General features: G+C 36.9%; 1 protein-coding gene across 2 annotated transcripts in view; it reads left to right on the top strand.

The window, feature by feature from the left end:
- The window catches only part of LOC136032038 (trafficking protein particle complex subunit 11-like), a 155,589-nt gene that overhangs the window by 85,382 nt on the left and 48,893 nt on the right, over nucleotides 1-21,314 (top strand). Inside the window, exons 18-20 of one of the 2 annotated variants that reach the window (XM_065712129.1) lie at nucleotides 5,411-5,630; nucleotides 8,345-8,539; nucleotides 20,069-20,187. In XM_065712129.1, coding sequence (XP_065568201.1) covers nucleotides 5,411-5,630; nucleotides 8,345-8,539; nucleotides 20,069-20,110 — 457 coding nt within the window. In that variant the 3' untranslated portion in view covers nucleotides 20,111-20,187. Of the gene's footprint in view, nucleotides 1-5,410; nucleotides 5,631-8,344; nucleotides 8,540-20,068; nucleotides 20,188-21,314 lie in introns of those variants that run through there. The other variant, XM_065712128.1, reaches the window with a different exon arrangement.

Consider the following 21,314-nt stretch of genomic DNA (forward strand, 5'->3'; position numbering starts at 1 on the left):
CAAAGCTCAAGGTCAATCATTAGAAAAATGTGGTATAGATCTTAATACTGATTGTTTTTCCCATGGACAATTGTACGTTGCATGTTCGAGGGTCGGTAAACCTGACAATCTATTTATATGCAGCGACAATTGGACAGCGGAGAATGTTGTATATTCGCAAGTTTTACGCAGTTAATTTGTATTGTATCTATCTATCTATCTATCTATATAAAAACGAGTTGTGTATATGCATGTTTGTTTGTTTATAAAAAGAGCGTTTGCATATGACGTCATTATTAGTACATACGGCTTTGTATATGCACAGACAATGGGAAAGCCAAGAATGTTGTATATTCGCAATTTTTACGTAGTTTGAAACACATATATAAATCTATCTATATTCACAGGTGGGACACAGGGACACAACTACAATGGCGCGTAACTAATATGGCGCGTAACGACTTACGCGCGCGAAGCGCCACCCCAACAGCTAGTATATATATATATATATATATATATATATATATATATATATATATATATATATATATATATATATATATATCTATTTTCACAGGTGGGACATAGGGACACAACTACAATGGCGCGTAACTAATATGGCGCGTAACGACTTACGCGTGCGGGGGGGAGGGGGGCTTGGGGGGGTTTCGAAGCGCCCCCACCAACTAGGTGTTGGGGTGGCGCGAAGCGCCATCCCAACAGCTAGTTTATATAAATATATATAGTTATGCTGCAAAATCTTAGCCAAAGTCATAATTTTTTTGCTAAAAAACGCAAAAAATCAACCAAAATCCAATCATTAACCAATAAAAAAAATGTTTATTGAAAAAGAACAGAAATTACAATTAATAATCAAGTAAGCTTCAAGCAAATAGAAGTGATCGCAAATAGGATTTCTAACATTTGGCTTATCAGAACATCATACTCGACAACAACAACAAAAAATCGCCATAATAACCAAAATTAATTAAAGATTTAATGAAAGTAGACTGGTTGCTCAATAATAAGTGACATTCATTTCTAGGACTCGCACCATATTTTGATTTTTAAGACAAAATGTTGAAGTTATTTTCTGTTTTCTGTAAAGCGCAAATGACGCTCTGGCCTTTAGAAGGCTCAGGGGCGTTAGCCTTATTCCTGTTTATGGTAATTCATGTTCGCTTTCAGTTTGACTTGATTATTGATTTTAATTTACTTTGGTCTTAGATTTCGTTTATTCATGTATTAAAATTTTTGTTCTGTGTTACTTTGATTACTCATTTTGGTTCTTGTTTGTTAAGGATTCTTTTATTGGTTCCTAATAATTTCTGTTTGTTTAAGTTTGACTATTTTTACGACTTTATTTGCGTTCGTGTTAGGTTTTAATATCACTCTTTACTTTTGTTTGTAAACTTTTTTGCAGAATACATTAATTTTTTCTTATTAACCATTTAAAAATTTAAACGTTTAATAACATGAAGTTACACGACACCTTCTACAATATAGCTGATTGTATAATCAGCTATATTGTAGCAAATAAAACTGGACTTAGTACAGTAACTTTAGTTAAGAATGTTTATCTCATTTTATAATGTTTGAAACATATCTATGAGAAATACCACTTTTTTAAACACATTTACTTAAATTCGAATTAATGACTGTCTAACGTTTCACTTGTTCTTGGCTGCTTGGTGAATATAAGGTATCCCAAATTTCTAAAAAGTTGCCCACAAAAGTTTTACAGAAGCGTATCTATCTATATATATATATATATAAACTAGCTGTTGGGGTGGCGCTTCGCGCCACCCCAACACCTAGTTGGTGGGGCGCTTCGCGCCCCCCCAAGCCCCCCCGCGCGCGTAAGTCGTTACGCGCCATATTAGTTACGCGCCATTGTAGTTGTGTCCCTGTGTCCCACCTGTGAATATAGATAGATTTATATATGTTTTTCAAACTACGTAAAAATTGCGAATATACAACATTCTTGGCTTTCCCATTGTCTGTGCATATACAAAGCCGTATGTACTAATAATGACGTCATATGCAAACGCTCTTTTTACAAACAAACAAACATGCATACACACAACTCGTTTTTATATAGATAGATAGATAGATAGATGCAATACAAATTAACTGCGTAAAACTTGCGAATATACAACATTCTTCGCTGTCCAATTGTCGCTGCATATAAATAGATTGTCAGGTTTACCGACCCTCGAACATGTAACGTACAATTGTCCATGGGAAAAACAATCAGTATTAAGATCTATACCACATTTTTCTAATGATTGACCTTGAGCTTTGTTAATGGTGATTGCAAATGCTAATCGAATTGGGAATTGCAATCTTTTAAATTGAAAAGGCAGATCCGTTGGAATCATGGGAATGCGAGGAATAAGAACAGCCTCACCCTCAAAAGGCCCTGTCAAGATTGTGGCCTCTATTAGGTTTTCCATTGTTTTTTTTACGGCAAGTCGAGTGCCATTGCAAAGCTTTGGTGGGTTTATATTTCTTAAAAGTATTATTGGTACGCCTATTTTTAGTTGTAGCACGTGTGGTGGAAACCCTGAAAGATCTATGGAATTTAAAAATTCAGATGGATAATTAATCGCTTCATTTGGTTCCAAAACTGTGTCGACTGACTTGTAAAGGACTGCCTGGTCTCGAATCTTGGTCAAAACAATATTGTTGATTTCGTTGACGTCTATATTTTTGGGTGCGAGAATCGCTCTTTCACTTAGCCATTTATTATTTTTATAATTTTTTAGAATATTCGGAAATACTTTTTCAATCAATTCATTTTTGGACGTCACTAAATTACAGAAATCAGCAGGTAGTTGTATATGTCCTGAAATTGAGTCTACTGGGAGCTTTCCGTTTCCAATTGCCAGCAATTGATCTGAAAATGTTTGACCAGAGTCATCGTTTTGCAATCGGACACGCATATTTGTAGTTAATTTTAATATTTTTACGTGTGCCCATAAATTAGAATTTTTCAGGCAAGCATTCATTTCGTCTGCAGGAGTTGATCTAGGTATTATAGGTAATGTTGGCCTGAAATCTCCCGCAAGCAATATTAATGTGCTGCCAAAGGGTTTCGACTTCCCTCTCAAATCTTTCAAGCATTGATCCAGAGCCTCGAGCGATTTTTTGTGTGCCATTGTGCACTCATCCCAAATAATAAGTTTGCATTGCTGCAATACTTTACCCATCCCAGAAGATTTGGAAATATTGCACGTGGGAGTTTCTGTAGAATGCAAATTCAGAGGCAATTTCAAAGCGGAATGAGCAGTTCTTCCACCAGGCAGCAATGTTGCGGCTATTCCGGACGACGCAATTGCCAACGCTATATCATTTTTTGATCGAATTGATGCCAGAATCAGTTTTATCACAAATGTTTTACCAGTACCTCCTGGCGCATCCAAAAAGAAAATTTCTCCAACGTTGTTATCGACACAATGCATTATCGTATCATAAATGTCTTTTTGTTCCGACGTTAACTTGGAAATGTTATTTTGTACATACGACAATACATCACTCGTCCTTTAACTTTGTTCACGATCCAATTCTACACATGTCGAAACAGCAGCGATACGGTTAGGTGAAGGCATTCCCAAATCCTGAAGAGGTTTGTTTGCCATACGTACGCACAAATCTTCTATAATAACTAAAGTGTAGTTATAAATTTCTGATGTAAAATCAAAAGTCATATCTGACGTCTCTAACTGTTTTCGATGGAGTATATCTTCGGACATTTTTGACTTATATTTTTCCCATAACTCTGTAGGAGGTGATGGAGAGCAAGTTGTTAAAATGATGCAAAACAATGCACGAATTTGACTTGGGGTTGACGTCTCGCACGCGTCATTGATGCAGTTATCCCAGTGTTGGTCATTCTTCAATAAATTCAGAGCTTGGCATGCACTACGGTAAGTGTCATGTATAGTACCGTTTACAGTTCTCAAATACTCAAAGGATGTCGGACCGGGTACATTCACCAAAAGCAGGCGTAGAAAGAAGCATTCATGTTGATTGGGGTGAACGGTGTAGAGTCTTCCTATCGTGGTATCTTTGAAGATGGTAGGTTGGCCGTCGACTGACTGGCTTCACTATGAAATACATATCGCCGAACTTTTGTTTTTTTAACTAAAATCTGGTAGGCATTGATGACCTTATCCAAGTCAAAATCCCAAACCCAATCATCATCGCTATCATTTTCAGTTTTGATATGTTTGTTTGTCGACTGACGAAATTACAGACCGGGACATCGGGACACAAATGACGACCGGGACACCGGGACATCTATATATATAAAAATAAGTTGTCTGTGTGTCGAGTGACGTCATGTTTGTATGTCGACTGACGTCATATTTGTCGACTGACGAAATTACAGACCGGGACATCGGGACACAAAAGACGACCGGGACACCGAGACATAGGGAATATAAATGACGACCGGGACACTGAGACATAGGGAATATAAATGACGACCGGGACACTCAAAGAGAAAGCGACCGGGACACAAGGAATGTTCGATTAGCAATCGCCATCAACAAAGCACCGGGACGCAAATGACGACCGGGACACAGGGAATATAAATGACGACCAGGACACTCAAAGAGAAATTACAGACCGGGACACCGGAACACAAATGATGACCGGGACAAAAATGACGACCGGGACACAGGGAATATAAATGACGACCGCGACACTCAAAGAGAAATTACAGACTGGGACACCGGGACACAAATGACGACCGGGACACAGGGAATATAAATGACGACCGGGACACAGGGACACAACTACAACGGGGACGCCGGGGGGCACAGGGGGATATATAAATGACGACGGGTACACAGGGAATGTTCGATTAGCAATCACCATCAACAAAGCTCAAGGGCAATCATTAGAATCATGAGGTATAACTAAAAAAAAGGTAAAAAACTAAAAAAAAGACCAATCCAAAAACGAATGTATATACAGACCGGGACACCGGGGCACAAGGAATATAAATGACGACCGGGACACTCAAAGAGAAATTACAGACTGGGACACCGGGACACAAATGACGACCGGGACACAGGGAATATAAATGACGACCGGGACATAGGGACACAACTACAACGGGGACGCCGGGTGGCACTAGGGGATATATAAATGACGACGGCGACACAGGGAATGGTCGATTAGCAATCACCATCAACGAAGCTCAAGGGCAATCATTAGAATCACAGGGACACAACTACAATGGCGCGTAACTAATATGGCGCGTAACGACTTACTCGCGTGGTGGGTTGCGGGGGGGGGGGCGAAGCGCCCCTACCAACTAGGTGCTGGGGTGGCGCGAAGCGCCACCCCAACAGCTAGTTTTTTAATAAAAAAATGTTTTATAATGCTGTATTTATGGTTGTATTTCATTTTTTTGTTGCAGAAAAGGATCATCAAGTCCCTACATAACATCAGTGATACCACTTCCTTCTTTGTCTGTCGATGAGTCACCTTTGGATTTGAAAATGGAGATTCCACCTCAAGCATTTATTAGGCAGCCAATATTAGCTAAAGTTATTTTGAAAAGCCTGCACAATGTCTCTCAGAAACTACGTATTTCCATGGACTCAAATGATGCTTTTATGTTTGCTGGGAATAAGATGGTAAATATTTACGCTATTCAAAGATCGTTTCTATGTTATTACAATGTTCCTACTTGAGTACCTGCATTTTACAATGGAAATTCCACTTCATAAGTTTATTTGGCATTCAATATTAGCCAAAGTTTTACAGGCCTGTCTGATATGTTCCAGAAATTCAGAGAGCAAGAAAAAAAAATGAAATTTAGTGATAGAGGGAGAGGATGAGAGATTGTAAATCTACTCAGATTAGAAAAGGTATAAATAAGTCGTTACTAACCCAAGGGATTTACTCCACTTCTTTTTTTAATACTTTTGAGTTCTTGCCAAAACACTTGGCGGACCCTGAAATTTTTAAGCTTACAAAATGTTTTTTAAAATTATTGAACGTGAATTACATACAATTTTAGCTAAACTTGCATGCCAAGTTGTGTTCTTTGCCAAAGTCTGTCCTTAGGCAGCTCCAGCTTATAGGTTGAACCTGATGCTTGTCCAAAAAAACATTAGAGCCAAATATAAATTTTTAGTGCCACAAACTCGTATGTCTAAGATCACATCGTCAACGAAATTGTTTCAGTCGTCACCGTCTATGTCATTTGTGTTGGACTTTTGTCAAATAGCCTTAAGATGCATGCCTAGCTACAATCACATGCTCAGACATAGGCACGTGCCTACATATGGAACTTTTAGCTTGCATGGGATTACTGCTTAAATGAATTTTGTAAAAGAAGGTCTGGATTGCAATTTGTTCTTTTTCTGTGTAAAATTGACCGATTTTGTGCCAAAAACATGCTTAAATCCTTCTTTCGTGCTCTAAGACACAGAAGATTTCTGTCAACTATATACAAGAAATTGAAACATACAAATAACCTGTGTCTTCGCTACTCTACTATTTGCATCTTTACTGTATCTACCACCATTAGTAATTAGTTTTTTTGGCCAGTATTTACACCCCAAACCCTAAAAACCTCATTCATTTCGCAGACCTTTTTTTTATCTTAGAGATATATATTATCTGTGTAATCTACCTCTATGACAGTTTTATTCTCCCACGCAACACATGTTCTCCGTAACCTTTTGCTGTTTTTTTTTCCTAGAAAAAAATTGTCAAAAATAATCCGTGTGAAGGGGAATAAAAGACAGTCATGCTAAACTTTAGATTTCGCTCCTAACTTCCTACATTACCCATAGCAATATTATTCCCGCAAATGGTACTAATCATTTTAATCTACCTATCTGGTATATCATATCTGGTATATCAGTATATCATCCTTTTTATAATTTATGGACCCAGGACTGAAAGGATCTGATTGTTCAGAAATATTGTATCTAATAAGCTCAGCTTGAAACATAATCAGCAGACCCTGTCGTTTCCCTAAAACGACAGTTTTCTTCGGTGCTAGGTTTGAAAGAAGACTACTTAATGTTAAGGAGATTACGTCACTGAGACTGAGAATAAGGGAGGGTGAAGACGAGATGGTAAGGAATGAAAACATCAATCTAGTGAATACCTTCACTTACTTGGGTAGTATCATTAGTAAAGATGACTGATGCAGTGAAGATGTTAAAAGTAGAATAACGAAAATGTTTTGTTTTTTGTTTTTTTGTTTTTTTTTTTTGTTTTTTTGTTACAATTGAAAAGGGTTTGGAAGAATAGAAAGTTAAATCTGCGAACCGAAATCAGAATATTGGAAGCTACAGTGATGACAGTGGTTAATTATGGTTCGGAAACTTTTGTTTTCCGTACGACGGAGGTGAATTTTTTTAGATGTTTTTCAGAGGGATTGTCTGCGGATTTTTTGGTTACCCGTCTGACTGACCTTATTTCAAACTGTTAGCTGTATGAAAAACACAATTGTAGCCTGCTTTCTATAGCTATAATGAAAGAAAGATTGAGATGGCTAGGACAAGTTCTATGAATGAAGGATGACAGATTGCCAAAGATCGTCCTTTTTGGCCAATCATCTAGAGCCAAACAAAAAGTAGGTTGTCGCTGAATGGGCGGGAAGAGGTCGTAAGGAAGGATGTAAGAGAAACTGGTACTACTTGGGACGGCTTAAGACCTTTAAATGGATTGTGACGGAGGAGGAGTGTGCGCAGCTGCGTTGGCCTGAGGTGCCGTGGTGCTGCAGTTAGTTGTTAAAAGCAGCAGTAGTATTGGTAGTAAGCAGTTTGTAATTATTAGCCAGATGATGGGTATTTAATGATCAAATCTAGTAATGGATATTCTTTTGATTTTGAATTCCACATATTCCTTATGCTCTTGGTACATCTCAATGTCGCCAGGTCTCTGTAATGTCTGAATACAACTGCCCTCGGCAGAATGCGCACATTTTAGATTAAGCTAGTGTCTCCATGAAATCAAGTTTACAAAACCGTCAGTCGGAGGTTGGATTGAGTTCATGACTGATAAATGAACATATTTACCATACTCCAAGTGCCATTTGTCGAACCAATTGCTGTATTTGGCGCTACTAGAATTAAATCGGAGAATTTTAAGAAATTTGACACAATCTTCATTGTTTCTGTCGTTTTGGGAGCTCGCTCAGAAAGCAGGGAAAACAACATAAAATTTTGTATATATTGGTTGTATGATAGTTAAAACGATTGTGTATTGTTAGACCTAAATTGTTTATACCTGTTTGAAACTAGGTCTGTTTCTCGCTGGTTTTAATTATTTCAAAATCATATTTTTTTCATCATTTAGGGAATGCGGTTGTTATTTTCTTCTGTTTCAGATGGATTTGACAATCGAACCATTAGCTACTAAAACGTTAACTTACAATTTATATCCTTTGCTTGCTGGTTATGTTGCACTGCCTACATTTCGTCTTTCTCCTGTAACTGTTATAACAGAAAGTGAAATTGTCTGGACTCCCGAATTTCTGTCTGAATTGGTAGAAAGAAGTATTCCTTCTCATATTTATGTTTTGGTGAGTACTATTGTATTTTTAGCATTTACTATTGCTTTCAGCTATTTGGTGAGTAATTACTGTCGTGTAACTTTTGGCAATCTTCCTGATGACTTTTCCGAAGACTTAAAAAAACCTGGAATCCAATATCAAAATTTTTGTCAAACCTGGAAGTATAATTATTCGACCTTTGAACTATTTTGAACAAAATCATGTCTCAAAATTTTGATCCGATATATCGGGGGAAAAGTAGGTCGGCTGGTTGCCCTTTGATCCCTTTGGACTGTTGAAAAGGAACTAGAACTTCGATTATAATTGAATAATCCCCCTCCAAAGTTTATACGATCATTCCTTCAACCAAAACCCTAGATGTTAACAGTTGGCAACTTGCATAATTTACAGCCCATGTTCGCCGGCCCCTGGGAGTTTTTTCAACCACGGAGGCATGGTAATTTTCCCTTTGGACTATTTTGAGCAAAATGGATATCTCAAAATTTAGATCATAGGCTATACATTTTTTTTTGGGGGGGGGGAGGTGGTGGGCTAGTTTCGCTCCTATAACTTTTGGATCTTACAAAAGGCACTAAAGCTTCTGATTTCCAATACAATGTGCCTCCTCCGAAGCTTATACTACCGCCTCTTCCATAAAAACTTTGTATGTTAATAATGAGAATCTTGCATAATTTCTCGCCATGGGGGCTGGGGGAGGGTTGTTGTCAAAACTAAAACTATAGATATTTGACTTTTGGGCTATTTCAAACGACATAGTTATCTCAAATATGTATCAACTGCGTTTCGGGAATAGAGAGCGTTTAGGGGGTTGCTAGTTCCCCCCCCCCCTACCATCCCTCACTTTTGACTCTTAAAGAGGGCAATAGAACTTCCAATTTTCAATCAAATGAGCCCCCTCTGAAGTTTACCTTTGAGTCATCCCTTCGATATGGAATGCCTCTGGAAATAATAATAATAAAATATTGAAGCCTTATGGCTCTTTAATATAGGCAGCGTTATAGCGTTGCCTCTGGAAATTTTGGGCAAGAGCTACTTTACGCTTCTACAAAGCTCTCTAAAATAGTGTCTGTTATTGTAGTAAATTTCGTTCATTACGTTTACTTTTAAAACGCATATGTATACTAATTTTCCTTTTTTTGTATTGCTCTTTGAATTCCGTATCGAATAATATTAGCACAGTGAATATGTTAGATTAAGGGAATAAGCAAATTTAGGGGATAATCATTGAATACAGATAACCTAATGTTTTACACATACACACTTGTATTTCAGCAAAATTCTTAGCCTTTTGGGGGGTAGTAAGATCTTGTTAGACGATTAAAGACGTTAAAGACTTGGGAAGTTGTTGGGGGTCCCTTTCATATAGCTTTAAACGAAAATTTTACAAACCAAGTTAAAAAATCTGTCTTCTGTAGGCCATATAAAGAATTAAGTGTGTTTATGTGTGTCAACTAAACTATCATTGCTAGAAATGTGAACTTTTGCAGAATAAAGTAGAAACCGTGATCGTTGTGCTGTAGGTTGTAAAAACAGAGAATAAAATTTTCTTAAATAATTTTTCTGTTAAATGTCTTGCATATTTTTCTGTTTAATCTTAAGAGGTCTTGTTTCGCTGTAATATTTTAACCTTTGACTTTACTCGGATCCTACCGCTGTTAGGCTTAGCGATTACACGTACTTCGACTATTTTGTCTTCTTTCTGTTTTTTTGTGACCTTGTCTTTTTCTTCAATCGCTCATCAGCTACCATCATAGCACCTTGTGTAATACCCAAAATTTAAACGTTATGTGTTCTTTATATTTATCTTAATATCTCGCTTGGCCGTTGGTCATTACGCCTATTACAAGCAAGATTCAACTCATTTGAATTGTTCTCAATTAGTTCAAAATCACCTGCATAATTTATTCCTAATGTAATCATACGATCCCAACCTGATCATAAGTCGCAAGTCTCCTCAATGTCTTATGGAGAAAAAATTCCATGAGAGTAATGATTCAAATGAAAGAGGACTTACTGCAACACCAATTTACATCGCTGTCAGCTATCGGGACTATCCGCTCAGCTCGTTATGTAACCTTACTTGAAATTATAAATTGTATTGGAAGTTCCTTGTCTCTCCTGAGCCAGAAGTCTGACTGCTATTTGTATCTTTAAGTCGTAAGATTTTGTATCATCCCCGTAAGTTAAATATCCATAATCTGTATCCACCATGTTCCCTGAAAGAATGGTTTATATTTGACTGTAACTTATCTACAGCTTCAAACAGTTCTAAACAAAATTAACATACTCCCTAGTTCAAAACTGTCAGAAAAAAAAAACTGTTTCCTTAGTAATTTCAGTACATTGGTTGTGTTTATTTTATTTACGTATTATCGGCAAAAAAATATCCTAAGAAGACTACTAGAATAAATAGTAACCTAAGAAATAACTTATTTATATTTGTTTTAATGTGTATCGATTATCGTTTCCTTTTTGTCTCCCCGTACTCGAAGTCGTTGTGCTTCAGTGTTAAGCCATAAACCTGCTTGTTCTCTCGCGAGTGTGCTAAATGGTTTAACCTACTTATCTATAATTCTATGCAGAGGCAGAACTTGGAGAATAATCTATCTATCAGGTGAATCGAAACTGTGGTCATAATTAATAAAACTAAATAGCAATGGTGTCTTTAAACCCAAATCTAAGCATTTTAAATCAACTAATGTAGTGCTATGGCATCCAGCGTGTTTTGTGTATCTTCTACCTTGTCTGAAACCCAACTGACCGTCTCTCAGCACGTAAATTCCCTTTCCATGGGATTTCAGATGCACATTTACTACCGCATCTGCCCCGGTAGCTCTGCCGTTTTAACCTTTTAGTTATATTATCAGTTTCTCCTAGCATAAGGCTTTAACGCATCTAACGTGTCGACTTTTTGTCTACCTTGCCTATACTTTTCATGTGAAAATGTTTCGTCGACTGGAAGTACACTGTTAAAGCAATTTTAGTTTCTCTTAATTTTGGCTTCACTAGTTTCTTGGATTATTTTTGTTTTCTTTACTGTCTTTGTAACTCAAGTTTCCTACAAAGAAGTTTCTTAATGGAACATTAAAGCCCTCAATGGATCACTAAGCTTCTTCAAATGATCCCTTTTTGATTTCTCACATCAATTCTCCAAATTAGCTCTCTCCTCTAGATAAAAGAACAAACAAAATCAGAAGTAGAAGTACGTAAGTAACGGGTAAAACTTTTAACCAAGATTCCTATTGAAATATTAAAAAAAAATAAAAGATTTCGATCACTTATGCGTGTTTATTTGTTGTTCTTTTCCCACAGGTAATCAATTCCTTAGACTACACAGCATTTCCATTTATAATTAAAAGGAGATAAAAATTCTTAAAATGGATAAAAACTGTAATAAGACAATGAACCCTAAAAAAAAGGTGACAAGCTATAACATCCATCACTCCCCCACTAAGATCAACGTCCGTGGCTGCATCCCTCCTGGTCGAAAGTAAAAAAGAAAATATCAAATTTTATGCATCTTCTTCTTTCCTGTGACCAGTGACCAAATTTGAGACTTGGCACAGCTTGGCTAAATATGCATTGCCATTTACATGTCTCTACTACTGAACCATTGCAATAATAGTCTGTATAACCATCGCAAAACGGTTTTGGTTTTGAAGAAGAGAAGCCGCAAGATAAGCGGTAAACAATCGTAATTGGTATAATGAAAACATAGTTGGGCTTGGCCTGTTGTTCGGAGGAATATATATATATATATATATATATATATATATATATATATATATATATATATATATATATATATATATATATATATATATATATGTATATATGTATATATATATATATATATATATATATATATATATATATATATATATATATATATATATATATATATATATATAAGGCCTCATTCAAGTGCTGGTATCACTAATTTATGAAAACAGTCTTCCTTTTCTCCTTCTGTCTCTCTCTTTTTTTTTTTTTCTTTTTTTTTTGTGTTTGTGCTGTTGCATTGGTGATTTCTCTTTTCATGATATATATATATATATATATATATATATATATATATATATATATATATATAAAATTGGAACAATCAAAAAGGGGCACTTTAGAATGATTTGGGAAGAACCTTTAATTGACCTCTCGAATATATATTTGAGACAAACGAAGAATAGGGATGGGACGATACCATGTGTCAAAAGGGATTTGTTCCTCTAGCGTCTTAACCTCCATCGGTGGAAACAAATCCACACTTGAATCGAACCAAAAATTACTCTTTGGGATAGTTTAAAATTATTTATAACAAAAACTGCAAAAAAAAATAGTTGTAAAGATTGGGATGGAGGAGCATAGGATACAAATAGCAAAAAAAAATGTAACTTTTCCTGGGTTCTACCCCATTGGATAGTCATGTAGAGAAAAAAATATCGATACCAACAGAAAGTAAGAATTGGGTGTGCGAATGCAAGGTAACGGTTTGGGTTATAAGTAGTTACTGGTAATGGAGGAGAGTATCCCCCAAGGACCATTGTTGAATAATACTAGGTCTTGGTAAGTTAATCACAATAGTGAACTGCCCTTCATCACTGGCATCCAGATCAGAGTTTCTAACTTGCATGCTTTTCGTGGAAAATGCACTCCTTTTTTTACCTCAAAGGGGATGCGGAAGAGTGACAATCACTCTTTTTGGGTGTTATTTTTCATTCACTTTCAACATCAGTAGTTGACAACTATGCACAAGCAGCGGCAACCGGACGCATGCAAATATTTTATTTGCATTGTTTTTAAGCTAAATCACTCTTTTTGGCCTTGGTTTGCGCTCTCTTTGGACGTCAGCAGTTGGTAACCCCGATCCAGATGAGCCCCATTACACGTGCTAGGGAAAAGCACCTGTAAAAGATGATAAGAAAACTAGGAAGGAAAATTTCCTCCCCCTGAAGCTCCCCCCTGCTGATGCGAGCTGACAGAAATTACTCAATTACTTTTCCTTACTTACAGAGCCGGAACAAATAAGTAATTTTCAAATGGGAACTGAACACTCATGTATGTGTTTTAGCCTGAATTTTCAAATTATAATCTTTCTTTGCCGCTTTTTTGTCTTTTCTACTTTTCTCAATTTCACCAGAAAAATAAACAAATCATCTTCAAACAGGAATTGGATTCCAGCATTTAATTTTTCACATCAAAGCCTCATTGTGTACATTATGTGCAATTGAACTGTCATTTCAAATCCATACTAGCTTTTAGTTTCATATTTTTTTGCTGGTGAAATGAAGAAATCGTCAATGAACCGGAACTAATCTCCTACAATAGATTTCTCGTATTGAACTCTATGCTTTCGAACTCTCGGAGGTAAAGCACGGACTCCAAACGAGTTTTGAACCTTGTCTGGCACACTATGTCCCTAATTTTGGAGCGCCTCATTATTGTCGCCTCATCCTGGCAGTAGAAGGTTTGATGGTATTTTCTGAGAAGACATGAAAAACCCTGAAATACAGAAGTGTTTTCATTTTGATCTTGAATGTCACGTGTTTCGTTTTCTAGATAGGTCGGATTCACCATTCCTCTTTGCCTATCTTGACTACGGATCGCTGCATCTGTCCCCCTGTCGCCAAAGTTCTATGTGTTTCCCCCCTTAGACTGGTGGATCTGGATTTTACCGTCTATCCCAGTTAAAAACAATAAACCTTAAGAATCCTTTTAATGTTGTACTATGTGATCTGATGTGCCGATGTGCGATACTCAATATACTACTGTGGACTCTCAGCGATGTCCGATATGATATTAAAGGGTATCGTAAATTTGCGAGAATATCTATGCTGAAGTTGCGAATATCAAAGTAATTTGCAAAACAAAACTTCCAAGCGTGGAATCACAAAGCATATAGAAGAAGATACGAAATCAGACATATCAAAACGCGCGTAATATGCTGTTGGGAGAACTAGACCACAAGTCACACTGAAAAACTGGCCTAGATTGCAAAACCTGATATCTACTTACTCTACATATTGCTTACTCTACACAGCAAATTCTCACTAACTTATTGCAATACAATCCTCAATACGACAGATTACTCCATAAAGTACAGGTTTACTTCACTTTCTAAACAAAATCACGGACAAAGTCTTGCCATTTCATCGTTCTGCAAATAATAATACAATCTCCTGTCCTTATATTTGCATTAAATAGACCATTAGTTCCAATGAATTAGCTCAAAATCCCTCTGAATTTGAATGTATACTAGCTCTCATGCTCTGTTAAACCCTATAGTGTTTACATCAACGTGGGGAAATTCTATTCCTCTATTCTTAATTCAAAGTTTAAGCAAATTCATTAATTTTCTCCACAGTATTATTTCTTATTGCCTGGCAAAAAACTCAATAAATGTGACATTTTCACACTTCCTTTGAAAGAAACATTAAACTCGTGTAATACCTTTATAATGATGTATCTATTATAATGTTTTAGCTATTAATTTTCATGTTAGCACAGCCCAAGGTTCTTTTCCAGTATAACTGTCTAAAGACATGTAGCTTTGTCACAAATCTCAAAAGAAAAAAAAAACGGTTCTGAATCTGCTTTTGTTTTAGTAGATTTCGTTGACTGTTCTTTTTTGGGCTAAATTTAGCCCAATCTTTGGAAACATGACTTTAAATATCTGCCATCACTGTGGAAGTTGTGATGACCGTTAGTTACCAATGTCGGTAATTGTGGCTACCGCGCTCCAACATATATTACCGTACATCGAAAGCACTGTTACGATGTACGAAAGCACCGCTTAGTACAGGAACTAAGAACTCGACTGAAAATCTACTCAAGACGAGAGCATGATTTATACTTTAAAGAAAAAAAAAGAACAAGCGACCGTGGATTGTCAGTTTGATTTACATATATTGATATTTATTCCTTAGAGCTTAGTAATTTTTATTTATTAAAGTAACTCGTAAAAAAAGTGAAAACTTTAAATTGTATGTTGTTTTCAATAAAGCGCAAATTATGTTATGGTTTTGAGAAGGCATGTGGGTTTTCAGCCCTACTCATGTTAATTGTGATGCGAGAGCAACACTTTGGTTTTGTCCGGGTTTTTTTGTTTTTTTTTTTTTTTTTTTTTCCTATGCCGTCGATCTCAGCTTATTCCTGGAAACTGGTAAGTGTCTAACCTGTGCGGTTTTTACGGAAAGTGTGGACCTCAGGCCGGATTGATGACTATGGCATTACATTTTGGAAAACTCCGCCTCCGTTGAACTCTTGCCTGGGGCCAAAAAGGATGGTTTTTGCTTGTCCACGAGCCAGAGACTATGGTGTGCAAAGTGAAGTGGAGTTGTATAGCCTATGTCAGAGAGGAGTATCTGAAGTTGTGCAGACAAGCTTTCATTTCATCAAACCTTGTTTCTGCTTTCGAATGGAAAGCTCCGTTCTAGCAGGCAAGCAGGCAGGCACCACTTTCAAATTGAAGATGGACTAAAATCTATAAGTGTTAAATATATGCGGCAGTTACCCGGCCCCACAGCCAATGTATCTTCTTTGAGTGTTAAATAGAAAAATTGACAGAAGCAAAAAAGTGGCATTTTCCCACGGATCCGAAAGTGCTGCCGTGATTTCGGCTGGGTTTATCATTTGTTTCGGACTTGGGATTGAGGTAGAGAAATGTTATCAGATGTACCTCTTAAACTTTAAAAGTTCTGTCATTGCTAAAGAAATTGGAGCTTATCCTTAAGCTTAACGTTAAGAAGTTGGCCTACGGCAAAAAAAATCAACTTTTGAACTAAGACAGATAGAATTTTTTTTCGACGGCAATCGATAGCTCTTGATGACCTGATCAAAGTATGTGGCATCCTTTTTTTTGTACAAAAATTCCTTCATGAGATATACTAGTTTGACAGTTTCAAGGGGTTGACAACTTCGGTAGTAGGGTACACACTGAAACCAAAAATAGGCCGATACCAATTGTGAGACAAGTAGAGGACTTGTAAGCAACAGTCGGCTGTTAGATCATAATCATCTTCGGCAATAAGGGTTTTGCAGCTTTGGCTAGTTGGTCTACCTATTATTTGTTTCCGGTGTATTTAATGGTAAGACCAATTTGGTTCCTCTTTTTGGATTGAACCTATCACTAAAATTTGGTAAAGGATTATCGTCACTACCTGAACTATAGCCAATATTTTCATAATAATTAATTCAGTGTCCAAAGAATTATAAATAAGCGGATTATTTTCAGAATTGAATGAAAATTCCCTTGGGAACTGTGAATTCTCTTAATGATATCTTCATGAGCTATATGTGATATAGGTCAGGATTAAGCAGTTGCGAAAATAATTATAATTTCCGATATTATAGACAATTGCGTTGCGATAAAGGTTAGAGGAGAGAAGTAAGCAGAAGGTGGGGGAGAGCTGTTTGCAAGAGCCTCGGCACCCGCCGGGCTTGTCCCTTAAATTGCGGGGAGAAGGTAGGCAGCCTCCAACGCTTCCCTTACTTCTCTCGCAAATGAACCTTCAATCTAGAGAAAATGGGAACTGGTAATTGGTGCGAAGATGAACTTTTCTACAATCCTATCCTGTGCTTTGTATAGAAAAATCTTGCCTAAGGAGTTTCGCCCGATACGATAAAAGAGTAAATGGACAATTTTTTCGAGTCTTCTTCTCTTTGTGAGACCCGTAAATTGCTTTTTTTAAAGCTTTTTCCGAATGAAGTCCCATCGAAGCGCGTAGGAGCCAATGCTGCATTAAACTCTGCTTCGGACATTATTTCTTCGCTTGTAAAGTGCGATTCTCAGAACATAAAACATCCGGACTTTGTTATCAAATGTTCCAGCGAAGTGCCAATGATCCCTGTTTATGCCTTCAGTACCCTCAGTGCCAAGGTGAACTGTTGTCTTGGACAGCTGCGTGATATTGCGTCCAAGGTTACTGAAGGACAGTCTAAGCTTGTAGCCCCTACTCAAAATACGAAAAAACCGTCCTACGTTGTCGTTGTAAGAAACCCACCCCCAGAGGTAATTTGTTTTAATTTGTTCAACATCCCCCACAACAAGCCCTGTTAGTTTAAACTTCACCCACCAAACAGTTTCTAATATTTTTCTGTTACGCCCTTTTGATTACCTGCATACAGACGGCGTGTTGTGATTCAGTTCATCTTTCCCCCTCTTTTCCTCGAAAATTTTAACTTCACACCCTTAGGCATAGTTATAATAATTATCACAGTAGTAGTATTAGTGTTAACAACAATAGCGGTGCTGATAGCAACAGTAGTATTAACATTTTCCCTTTCGGTCAGTAGAACATCCCTCTGATCAAGTCCTTGAAATTCTAACTTAATGCAATTAGCCATTGCTATGACGTCTCTGATATGCCCTTTCGATAACCTGTATGCTCATATTCTTCTTGAAATTGTCATCTCAATGCTCTAAGCCTTACAAGTAGTCGCAATAGAAGTATTAGTTGAAGTAGTAGTAGTGGTAGCAGCAGCAGTAGTAGTAGTAAATGTAGCAGTAATGGTAGTATTAGTAGTAGTGTGCACATATTGCCTTTTGGTCAGATAATCTTCTCCTTTAACCATTCGCTGAAAGTTCCAACTTAATATCAAATTGATTCTTGAGATATGCTCTTTTGACAATGCGTACGCACATAGCTTTTTTTTGGTTTAGTTCAAATTTCCCCTTAATTTTGTAAATGGAGTAGTTTAGTAGTAGTAGTGGTGGTAGTTGCAGTAGTATGGGTAGCATGCAAATATTGTGTTTTTATCATCTTCCTTATCATTTCCTGAAAGTTCCAATATATTATGCTCAGTAATTCCTTAGTTACGCCCCTTTGACAATCCGTAAACACATAAAGGGTTTTGATTTTGTTCTTAACATTCTCTAAAAGGCTCACTTAAATGCTCTTTGTCTTCTTGGAAAGTAAAGTTCAAACATGGATACGTTTCTCTATAACATCTACCATATGTAAACAACGAATGAATTACCTATCTTACAGACCTTACCCCGAGGACTATGGGGAAGTTGACATCCCAAAAGACATGATTACTGGACCTTTCAACAACGCTGAAAAAAATATCTCTCTTAAAAAATTTTTTGATATGAATTGGGGTATGATAGGATTGGAGGGGGGGCTGATTGCCCTCCATTCACTTTTGACTCTCAAAAAGGGCATTAAAAGTTCCAATTTATAATCAAATGAGCTCCATCCGATCCAAAGTCTATACGATCACCCGTTTCATAAAAACTTTATTTGCCCCAGGGCATAACTTGTAGCCCTTGTTCCTAGGCTCTGGAGGGTTGTGTCTACCCTGAAGACATTATTATTTGCTCTTATGACTATTGGTAACAAAATATCTATCTCACAATTCCAACCGAATGCGTTTGGGTAAAAGAGGATGGCAGGGGAAGGGACAATCGACAAATCTCTTAAACGACAAATCCTTTAAACGACAATCTCTTCCAAAAAAACCTTATTTCCCTGGGGCATACCTTGCAACCCTATTCCCCGACTCTGTGGGGTTGTTTCGAGCCCAACCGCCTTGTTATGTGACCTTTGGACTATTTTTGAACAAATGGCCATCTCAAAATTTCTATCGGATTCATTTGGGGAAAATAGGATGCGGGGGGGTGGATAAACAGCCCTCCAATCACTTTGACTCTTAAAAAGGGGATTAGAACATCTGATTTCCTGAACAATGAATCTCCTCCGAAGTTTATACAACCACCCTTTCCATAAAACCTTATATACCCTTGGGGAATAACTTATAAACCTTTCCTTGAGGACTGTGGGGGGGGGGGGGTTCATCCTCAAAGACATAGCTTCTGGAGGTTTCAATCTCACTGAACAAAATGGCTATCTCAAAGTTTAGATTGGATGTGTTTGGGGAACTGACGGGCGTGGGGGTCTGTTTCCCTTCAATCACTTTGACCATTAAAAAGAGCACTAGCCTTTCGATTTCCAATTGAATGAGCCCTTTTCGAAGTTTATTTATCAACTCCTTCCATACGAAGTGCCCTAGTCTAAAACAACAATAAAGATTTTTTTGGCCACTTTGCCACTCGATACTAGAGAAGTTATAAACGTGTAATCAGCTATTTTTCGCAAATTTTATAAAGCCTACTACTTGCTGGCTTAGCTGTCTCGCCTTTGCTTTAAAGTGACTGGAACAGTCCTTGACAATCACGAGAGGTGTTTTTTTAAATACTCCTAAGTCTCTGGAAAAGAAGGAGAAGTCTTTTATTTTATGTCGATTTTATAAAGGTGCTGATTTTTGTTTTTACTAAATTTATTTTTCTATCCTTGAAAACCCTCAGCATTAATCTAGTCCTGAGTATTAATGAGTTATTCTTGTTTTTTCGTTTTATTTCTATTGGTGAAGATTTGTGGGTCGAATATTTGGGTGTTTTTTCAGTATTCTTGATTCAATTTTAATGAAAGGTTTTATCTGTTTCTTCTGTATTTTTTGTATTTTAATTCTTAAAACAAGTAGAGAGGCAGTGTGGTGCAAGAAATGACTTAAAAAATATTTATAATTTTTTTTTTCTAGCCTCAGTCAAAATTGAAGAATAAAACGCTAGCTGAAGAGTGATGGTTGATATTTTGTGACGACATTTTGTTGGTATTTTGTTTACATTTTTTTTTAGAGTTAAAGGCATTCTTCTGTGATATGTTTGTGTCTTTTCAAAACTCTACATTTTCTCCCATTCTGATGTTGCAATTTCCATGAAATATTCAGGATTTTTTTTTTTAATCTAAAAGGCATTTTTTCTTTCTTTTTTTTTATGCTGTTGATCTCCGGTAATTAGGAGATCATGGTAAGGTCTAACCTCTGTGATTTTTAAGGTAAGTGCAAATCTCAAGCCAGATTTTGAATATGGCTCTCAAATTGGAAAAGCAACATTAACAATTGCCTGGGGTCAGAAAGGACGGTGGTTAATTGTCCTTGAGCCATAGCCTACATTATGTGAGCTTATTTGGCGTTTTATAGCACATGTAAGAGAGAATTATCTGAAGATTCTCACCATGTTTTTTTTTTCAAACCGTTTCTCCATTTTTCATTTCAAGTTTCTTTTCAAGCAGGCAAGGAACCAGGAATCAGTTTCAAATTGAAGTAGAAAATTTGTCTCAGTCTTTTTCCCTTTATCTATTTTTTTACTTTTTCTTCTGTTTGATGGATATTTATGAATTTATTAAAATCACTTCCATTTGTGAAAAACTTTTTATCTCAAGTACAGCTGCTAAACCCTCTCGTCCCAGAAAACTTTACCCCTCGTCCCTTTTTGTCTGATTGAGACTCAGCGCCTAACCTAATGTACACATGAATGAATCTGTTGGTAAATTCTAAGCTGCAAAATGGATGATATCCTGTTCAACAAGATTAAAAAGCTCACTGATTCCGAACTATTTCGAATTTTTCCTAAACGGCAATTTGAGCTCTATTTATAATGAAAATGTCAATACCTTTGTGTTTTGTTGTCAGTTTTATCCCTGCTGAAAAGCAGCATTTCAGAAATTAACTATGTTCGAGAAACAGAATAGACAGAAATGAAAAAAAATGCAGCTAGGTAGCAAGCTGAGGCAGTTACTTAAAGTAACATGTGCACGCCTCTTAAGAAAGAAAACAATTTAAAGCTGGACCTCCAACAGAATGCTCACTCGGTATCAGGAAGATCGTTGACCAATAGTTTTCTTCAAGATAGGTAGGAGGTAGGACCTTCTTCAATCCTCTTGGTATGTCTAGGTGTTCTATCACCCGAAGAGTGACCTTCTAACAGCAAAATATTCAATGAAAC

The sequence above is a fragment of the Artemia franciscana genome, chromosome 10 (assembly GCF_032884065.1).
Source record: "Artemia franciscana chromosome 10, ASM3288406v1, whole genome shotgun sequence".
Lineage (NCBI taxonomy): Eukaryota > Metazoa > Arthropoda > Branchiopoda > Anostraca > Artemiidae > Artemia > Artemia franciscana.